Here is an 8,478-nt window from a genome sequence, read left to right as displayed (position 1 = left end):
GTGTCAGACATTTTCCCTGGGAAGGGAAGCTAGAGCTTCAGAGATCTAGACCTTGATCTTATGGTTCTAGCTGTTTTCACTAGAACCACATGCTTGATGGCTGAGTTATCTTGAATTGCAGCCTCCAATTGGAGCCCTGCTCATACAAGATTTGTCAGAAGTAGTAACTGAATGGTTACTGGCAAAAACACATGCGCATCTTCTTGAATCAGCACCATAAGGTTATGAGCTACCTGGCAAGATTCCCATAAGAATTCAAACAACTTGGTCAAGCGAATAGTACCATAAGGTCATGAGTAACATTGAGGCCTATAGTACTGTAGGATTATGAGCAATTTGGTCAGGCTGACATGAGGTTATGAGTCTGACAAGTGAGCCAGTGTTGCAGGTTGACGTCCAGGGACACTGCAAATCATGGTCATGGAACTGTGCAATAGTATTTCTCCAGTCTGTGTTTGTACCATTTTGCCGCAGCAGCAGAGATGGAGTACGAGCTCATGACAGAGAGATCTGGGAGGCCAGGTTAAAAGAGCAGTGGGAGATGAGCACCCAGCACAAAGATGAAACTGGCATTATGAAGAAAAAGGTATGCCAGCCTAGCAAAGCTGCCGTTAAGAAAGGTGATGGAAGGTTAAGGAAATTGTCTTGTATGTAGATCCATACAAAACAACCCATTTATGGGATTATGGGTGTTTGTGAAGCAAATGAGCAAGCCTGTTTGGCTGCATCTTAGTTATCAGGTAGCTAATATCGGACTGGTGTGGCCAACTCAAACAGTGTTGCGGTTTGAGGGTGTTTGTTACTGCAATTCCTCTCGTGACTGTTGGGAGACCTATTACCCATTTTACCTTTAAGGCCCAGGATAAGAAGCACCTCAATGTGATTAGCAATCTGGAAAATGACATCTTGGGCCTGGAAAAGGAGATAATGTGGAGGAATGAAAACATTGAGGAAAAAGTGAGTTCATTTTCAGAGTACACCGAACCGAACACAATAAAATACAATCAAACATCCTAAAATGTTTGTGCAGCAGAACAGCCCCCTTCTACATTGCATGTCTAGGAATATAAAGGCCTTTCTCTCTGCAGGAAATTCACATTTCTGAAATGAGGAAGAGGAACACAAATACATTCTAGACAACAACGCAGATCGAGCCCAAAGAGAAAATAATCAAAGATATGAAGGAACAGATCCAAAAGGTAAAGACCAAGACATCTGTGCTTGAATCAGAAATTGGATGCTCCAACACAAAAATCCCCTTGCTGCCTTTTTGTTGGTTGTGGATGTATACTTTTCAGTTCCACTTTTCAAAGACCCCTTTACATACTTTAGGTTGAATGCATTTGATTTGTAGATGGAGGGGGAATTCAGCAAGCAGAATTCCCAGTTGGAGATAAACACCACAGAGCTCAAACTGAAGCTCAGTGCCAAAGACAAGGATATGCGGCAGGAAATGGAGAGGGTGCGTACCAGACCTGGGAAATTGAGTGGTCATGCATCGGTTAAGAATTGATTGCATTTACAGCATATAATCTTCTCAGTGCTTTACAGTGAAGGGGTGAAACTCGCCTCAGTCATTACTAAATAGCACCAATCCGTTCTGGATGATGCACAGCAGCCATTTTGTAGCAAAATGCTTTCAGCTTTGGTGTGGACAGGAACTTGCTGTATATGCCTGAAACTAGCTGTTCTTTCCCCAGCACCAGAGTCTAATTCATCCACGTGTGGGCCACGCATTCCGGCGACTACTCTCACCCCTGAGGAGGAAGCACAGAGGATCATTCACCTGCAGCGCGCTCAGATCGAGTGCCTCCACCAACATATCCTTCACCAAACAGGGAAGAGTCCAAGAAGACCTACCCACAGCACTGACCAGCACCCTCTCACCTACTGAAATAAACCTTGATTCATAAACATGTAGCAACAAACTGTGTCATTTACATTCTTTCTGTTTCTTCCACTCTACATGGGTATACTTCTGGCGCAACATTCGTTATTTGTTGCCAGTCATCCTGCACTGTAACCGTCTCCTGTCTGGTGCCTGAAGATAAGCAGGTCTGGGCTTGGCTTACACATGGCCTGGAGAATTCCTGGGAAAACCAGGGTGCTTTTGGAAGTGCTTCTATGTTCACTTAGAAAAATTGCCAGTGTTGTGGTGGGATACTGTCCCCCTGGTGTAAAAAAGACATAGTTGCTTTGACATCAACAACCAATTAAAACAGGCTCACAACAGAACTGGCCCTTGACTCATACATTACAAATCTTCCAAGGACATGGGTTTGTTATCCTCCAGGAAGGCTGAAAAACACACAATAAGATGGAAATAATTGGTCATTTCCTCTCAGAAGGCCAGTGATAAGTGCACAGCTTGTTCACAGGCAACAGTTGGATAAATGGTTCAAACAAGTCAATACTTTTGAATTTAGCTCATGGTGTTTTTATTTGTTGCCAAGTAATTTTGTAGGACCCTGCAATGCTACTCAGGGAGGGAGCTCAAGCTAAAATCTTGGAGTGGCTATTGGTGTTAAGGCAGCCTGTAGCCTAATGGCTAAGGTACATGATTATGACCTGGAAGGTTGGTGGTTCAAGCCCCGGTGTAGCCACGATAAGATCTGCACAGCTGTTGGGCCTTTGAGCAAGGCCCTTAACTGCATTGCAACAGGGGGGGGGGGGGGGGGTAATGTAATGTAACCACACTTAAGGGCTGCTGACTGAAAGGAAACTACAAAAACTATCCTTCCGTTTTCTGTACCGCCCATGGATGCACATTATAAAAGGAACTTTGTGAAATCAGTATGTCAGGAGATTTTAAAGATGCAAAGAGCTGGTATGGAGCAGAAGGCAGGATGCACCATACCGGTCAGGTGCTGTGTATTTGTCCCATTGGCGATCCAGCCCTCTCTGTCTGAGCTGCACACACACAAATCGAATGTGTTTTAATGGAACTGCCTGGCTGAAAAACCACTGTCTGTGTTCCACCTTTTTATAAATTATTTTCACTCTTCCAACACCCAGTACAATCACCCTGAGGACTTGATTTATTCATTTAACATTTAAAAACAAAATACTTTTTTGTTCGTACCACCGACCCCCCCTAATGAAGGAAATGGTTTCAGAATAGTTTGAGCAATCCGCACCGCTTACAAAGGACTGATCTCAGGAGAATTTCTGGTACCTAGTGTCCGCAGTGAGGATGAGGGTGGTGGGGGCACCGGCGTGGTTCTGTGAGAGGCGCAGCAGGAAAGACTCAGAAGGCAGGCCCAGGATTTCGGTCTTTAGCAGCCCCACCTCCACGTGAGCTGGAAATGCAGAGTAGTCCAGCACACTGAAACGTCCCACTCTGTCAGAGTACAGAACAGGGGAACAGGAAACACTCACCCACATCACATAAAATCAGGCAAGCTCAGTAACCTTGCAAAAAAAAATAAAAAAATGATCAACTGCTAAAGCCTCAACTGCTGACTGCATATGGCGGGGTCAAATAAAAAGATAAAGAAAATGACAAATCGGTACTGCTCATTTAGCTGCTATATTGCCTTATACTTTCTAAGGACCGTATTGCCATTGGTGAATGCAATCAATTAATATTTACTGTACACTTTCAGGAAGTCAACCATCTTATTTTAGCATTTAGAGAAGGCCAAGTGGTTTTATATAGTGGGAGTATTTTGAGTTCCCAAATATAAGAATAGGATGTTCCGTCAGCCTAGTCAGCTACATAAATAGGAAAATGGAACTATGCGTGTTGGTAATAAAATTTAGATCTGCATTCAGCGCTACACATTTCCAGCTGGTCTCATTTGAAGTAGGCAGGGTAGAGCAAGAGGCACCTTCACACTGCCAAAATCAACCAGCTTATCCAGGTGCACCAGTTCCTCCGTCGGCTTCATGCATTGGACACCACTGTCAATCTGGATCAGACAGGAGAGAAGAGATGGATAGGGATGGGGCGACAGAACCATGGATATATATAATAATAAATATATATAAATATAAATATATATAAAAAATAAATAATAATAATAAAAAGAATGATACGATGCCTGACATATGAAGTCATCTCTGTGGTCACCAGTGCAGAGTGCCATTTAAAACTTTACATATAGAACCTGTGTTCAATCTACCCCTGAGGTCACCTTCACTGGCATTCCTCTACCTGCCACCTCACCTCCAGGATGATGCGCAGACGTGCGATTCGCTGAAAAGGCAGAACCAGGAAGGACTTGATGTTCTGCCTCTGGCAGACAGGGGCATCCTCCAGTTTCCTCAGGACTTCAACAAACTCTCGGTTCTCCCGTCTATGGCCAGGAAACACAGAAAGAACTAGTTCTAGCCAAAGCCTTCATACATAGCAGCAGCCTCCTGCTATTGGAGTTTAAGCCCGGGGGACTGACGAGGGCCTCCTGGTACATTATGTTGGTGACGTAGGGCTCATAGGCACCACGCAGGGCAGTGTGGTGCTGGAGCACAAGGTCTCCGACCTGTGGAATCACAACATTGGCTTCCAGGCAAGACTCCAGGCTCTGCAGGAACCTGCAAATATCAGGAGCGTTTGTGCTGTGGGCAAAAACCTGCACATGTTGACAGAAGACAAATAAGAAAGCCAAACATTCAGACTCTGTTAGAGACCAAATAACTTTAAGCAACTTGCTAGACTCAAGAGATCTAAAGAGAGAAGTAGTAATCTTAGTCATACCTCTCACTGACCCTCTTGACCTCAGTGAGGTTTGAGAACAGGATGTGATGCTCCATTTTGGCCAGGATCAGTTGCAGCTCCTGTGACCCCAGGAAATGACTCACAGCAACCATCAGACTCTTCAGGTAGGAGGCCTCTGACCCAATCATCTCAAACATGGCCTGACATGCATGGAAGAGAGGTAAAGGCTCTACAGTGGTCTCCCTTTGTCCACCATTTTGGCTCCCAAACATGCTCATAGTGTAGGGTATGGTTTTACAACATTCCTGGGTCATTTTGCAAAGATGAGAGTAAACTACTGTGAGGATGGGGTTGAGCGGAGAGCCAGTAGTGACTAAAGGGGAAACAAAATACAAGACGCCAGTGTACAATAGTAGAATACTGAACGCCTTCCTTACCCGTTTTGTTTGTTTGTAAACACCAGCACAGTACCTGACTCAAAGACTGACAGTCTACCTTGTGCTTTACCGGCTTGGCGCAAGAGCGAACAGTTGACACACAAGCACTGAAGGATTGTCAGTACTGGGCTTAAATATGCTCCCGGGAGGTAATTCCCCTAACGCCAATGAGGAACAGGTGCAAACAATGATCCTCGGCCCTCTGCTGGTAACAACAGGTATTACCTCCCACATGACAACTACAAATACATAATATGATGTTTATGTGGGCAAAAAGATAATCTCAGAATGTTCAATATCTTTCAAGTGCAGGGTGACGCACAAAGCCACAAACAGACCCCCTCAACGCACCTCCTGCACATCCAGCAGGCCCCTCTCTCGAACCTCGGGCAGGTCCTGCCACAGGGAAAGGTTGAGGGAATCTGCTGGTGCATGGTGGGGTGTAGTCAGGAGGCCAGACAGGCCCAGGGGGGCAAAAACTTTGGGCACACTTCTCTTTCTGCTCAGCTCCTCTCTCATGCACTGCAGCCAGTAATCCTGGTACAGGGGCTCTGGAAATAGGTGGGGAAGGAAACAAAGAAAATTCAAACAGGAAAACAAGGTGACAGAGAAAGGTCTGGTCAGGCAGGTCTTTATACGGTGTAATAAAACTGACTTACAAATATGAATATATTTAGACTTAGGTATCAAGGACTCTTCCCCATCATCCTCCTCTTTGGTTTCTTCTGCATCCCTTTAAAAAAATGAGTGTGTGTGTGTTCTTCCACTCAACTTCACAAACACCAGGCGGGTATTTCACAAAGCAGGATGACCGACTTAGCTGGATAACTGCTTTTTATTTTTTATTTTTTTACTTCAGTCCATGTACCAGATTAAGGAGGGTGCAGTTATCCAGCCAACTCAGTAATCCTTCTTGTCCAGTTGTGTTAGGAGGTTCTTACCTTTCTTCTCCTCGGTCCTCTTGTAGAGAAGGTGCACCAGCCGCTTGCATTTCACCAGGTTCCCCCTCACCCTGGCCACAGGAGAAGAGTCAGGGAACATGTAAGGGGACATGTGGCCCCTTAAGCCATGTATCACAGGAGGCTACAGACCTAAGGGCCAATGCGATACCGCTAACTGGGCTACAGAGAGCCTCTATGAGGGGAAAACAGGTGCAGTATGATGCAGGAGAGAAGGGGGGGGAGAGAGAGAGAGAGAAACAGACAGATGGGCAACATCCAGTATTATTACACTGTAGAAAATTGACCTTTTATGATAAAATACTGGCAGTCATTAGTATTACACTGCCAGAACATTACTTTATAAATAATGGTAACAATATGTTAAGCATACGGTAGCAGGCTGTATATCAATGTAAATGGCAAATGGACTGCATTTATATAATGCTTTTTTCCAAAGCACTTAACAATGAATGCCTCCCATTCACCCATTCATACACACTCACTGAGCAATGAGCACTGAGCAATGGCAACATGCCATGGAAGGCACCAAACAACTCGCCGAATACCAGACAATCGCTCTTACATCCCCGGCTAATGTAACCCTGTGTATTACACATTATTTTTCAACATAAATAATACAATTCTTTACATTTCAATGTTTTATGTTTGCAATTTTGTATCTTAGCTATATTTTTCTGTGAATGTCACATACATTTTCGACAGTGTAAGTTTAGGCTAAGGTGCCAGAAGGTTGGTGGTTCAAGCCACAGTTTAACCAGATCTACACAACTGTTGGGCCCTTGGGCAAGGCTCTTAACCCCGCATTGCTCCTGGGGATTGTCTCCTGCTTAGTCTAATCACCTGTAAGTTGCTTTGGACACTAAGCGTCAGCTAAATAACACTATTATTATTATTATTATTATTATTATTATTATTATTGTTTAGACACCTACCCATGAGGTCACCACAGCTCCCTTTGCTCTTTTATTGTGAAGGCTGTTGCAGTCCTGGCACATTCAGGTCACTCAGCTTCTCTGAATTCACAGGTGCCCTGGGGTCCAGGGCTGAGAAGGTTCCCTCCACTTCACAGAGTGTGGCGTCATCTGCATATGCATGGCCACCATTGCTCCTTACAAGAGAGCGTCTACCACCGTGCTGCGCTGCTGCCCCCTGATGGCCACTGCTAGAACTGTGATGGCGCATCGCTGCCTGTCGCCTCAAGGTTACAGGGCTAGTGTGAGGCCTGCTGAACATGAAGTGGCACTGCAAACTCGGGCTAAAGATTAGTAACTGGTAAGCATGCTTGCATACAGTTTACAGCTAAGAAACCTTTAAGAGACAGCTTGCTGACTACAGCAAATCTCATCAATTTGTTTGTTATAATATCTATTCAAATGAAGTTGCCATTATAGAAGGATCATGGCTTTGAGAAAAAACTAAAAGGCACACTTCATTCCCAAAAGCTAGTGCATATTTGCAAAACACAATTGAGTCCCTGCAGATAGCTAGACCAGTAGTTATGAAACAATTAAATGCTCGGTTTGAATTCAATTATATGTGCAATGATAGCTTGCTCGCTGGACCCACATAAGATCATGCATCTCAAATTTCAATTCATTGTAAATGAATTTCCCTGTAAACATCTATTGAAACATTATATTTGATGAACATACATAGTCTTTCTTGGCTTTCGATCAGAATAAAGGATTGCTGTATGTTTGGTGTCCACTTTATCTCATTTTCGTTCATAATTATCCGGTGTTGCACTTTCATACGGTGGCTCTTAAGCGCACAAAAAAAAAAAAGAAGAAAAAAAAAAAAATCTTGCAGCTACGAAAGTCAACATGCCAAGCTATACTAAAACAAATAAATTGCGACCATGATGCGCAAAACGCAAACATCCACAAAATAGTGGCCCAGAGATGCAGAGGTCACAGAAAATAAAATGTATTGCCAACGCACCTGTTTCATTCTGTTCTGTCCATAACGCCACACAAGAACGAGTTTGACCTCCATTGGACAATTGCGATCTGCTGCCACCGGACATTACAAAAACGTTGTTCCAACAGATGTGCACGTGTAGGCCAAGAAGCCGAACGACATGTTTTTAAACGTAAACTAAACGTATATTTTCCTGCGAGCTAGTGTCGCGCCCTATTCTGTCTAAAGGCTATGACATGCGAGCATGTCGCTTGGTGTTTCTAAAAGCAATTCTTGATAAGCTTACCGTAAATCCTCAAATTGTGGTATTTACTTAGCCTGCACAAAGCACAGGCCTTTATTTGGGGCAGGCTTGTATTCGAGGCAGGCCTTTATTTCTTATTAGGCTTCTGTTGTAGAATTTAATTCTTAGAAATAAAGTAAAAGGCTAGACTTAAAGTGGGCCAACACTGTTCAACACTTTCTGTAACCGTTTAGAAACGCAACTTGAGTAGCTAAACCG

At 44.0% G+C, this 8,478-nt stretch overlaps 1 protein-coding gene and 1 long non-coding RNA gene across 2 annotated transcripts; one reads left to right on the top strand and one right to left on the bottom strand.

Annotated features, from left to right (window-relative positions):
• Positions 1 to 371: 371 nt before the first annotated feature.
• On the top strand, positions 372 to 1,914 carry LOC133109290 (uncharacterized). The gene is made up of 5 exons (XR_009704716.1): positions 372 to 586; positions 856 to 957; positions 1,089 to 1,199; positions 1,355 to 1,462; positions 1,701 to 1,914. It is a non-coding gene; the product is annotated as an uncharacterized LOC133109290 (long non-coding RNA).
• Positions 1,915 to 2,194: 280 nt separating this feature from the next.
• Positions 2,195 to 5,192, bottom strand: si:ch73-15b2.5 (rho guanine nucleotide exchange factor 19). Its single transcript, XM_061218884.1, has 7 exons — positions 5,095 to 5,192; positions 4,697 to 4,857; positions 4,169 to 4,298; positions 3,831 to 3,911; positions 3,176 to 3,340; positions 2,858 to 2,910; positions 2,195 to 2,298 (listed from the first exon to the last, which is right to left on the bottom strand). Exons 2-5 carry the CDS (start codon positions 4,852 to 4,854, stop codon positions 3,248 to 3,250), a joined length of 462 nt encoding a protein of 153 aa, XP_061074868.1. The 5' UTR covers positions 4,855 to 4,857; positions 5,095 to 5,192; the 3' UTR covers positions 2,195 to 2,298; positions 2,858 to 2,910; positions 3,176 to 3,247.
• Between the last annotated feature and the right edge of the window lie 3,286 nt (positions 5,193 to 8,478).

This window comes from Conger conger, chromosome 14, assembly GCF_963514075.1.
Source record: "Conger conger chromosome 14, fConCon1.1, whole genome shotgun sequence".
Taxonomy (NCBI): Eukaryota; Metazoa; Chordata; class Actinopteri; order Anguilliformes; family Congridae; genus Conger; species Conger conger.
The sequence above is the reverse complement of the archived record's forward strand: the minus strand, read 5'-3'. Positions and strand labels throughout refer to the sequence as shown.

Coding starts and splice junctions, on each gene's coding strand:
- si:ch73-15b2.5 (XM_061218884.1), bottom strand. CDS start 4,854: ATGTTTGAGATGATTGGGTCAGAGGCCTCCTACCTGAAGAGTCTGATG. Junction 4,299..4,696: donor GTCAAGAGGGTCAGTGAGAG/GTATGACTAAGA, acceptor TCCTGGCCATAG/ACGGGAGAACCGAGAGTTTG. Junction 3,912..4,168: donor GTCTGCGCATCATCCTGGAG/GTGAGGTGGCAG, acceptor TGTCTGATCCAG/ATTGACAGTGGTGTCCAATG.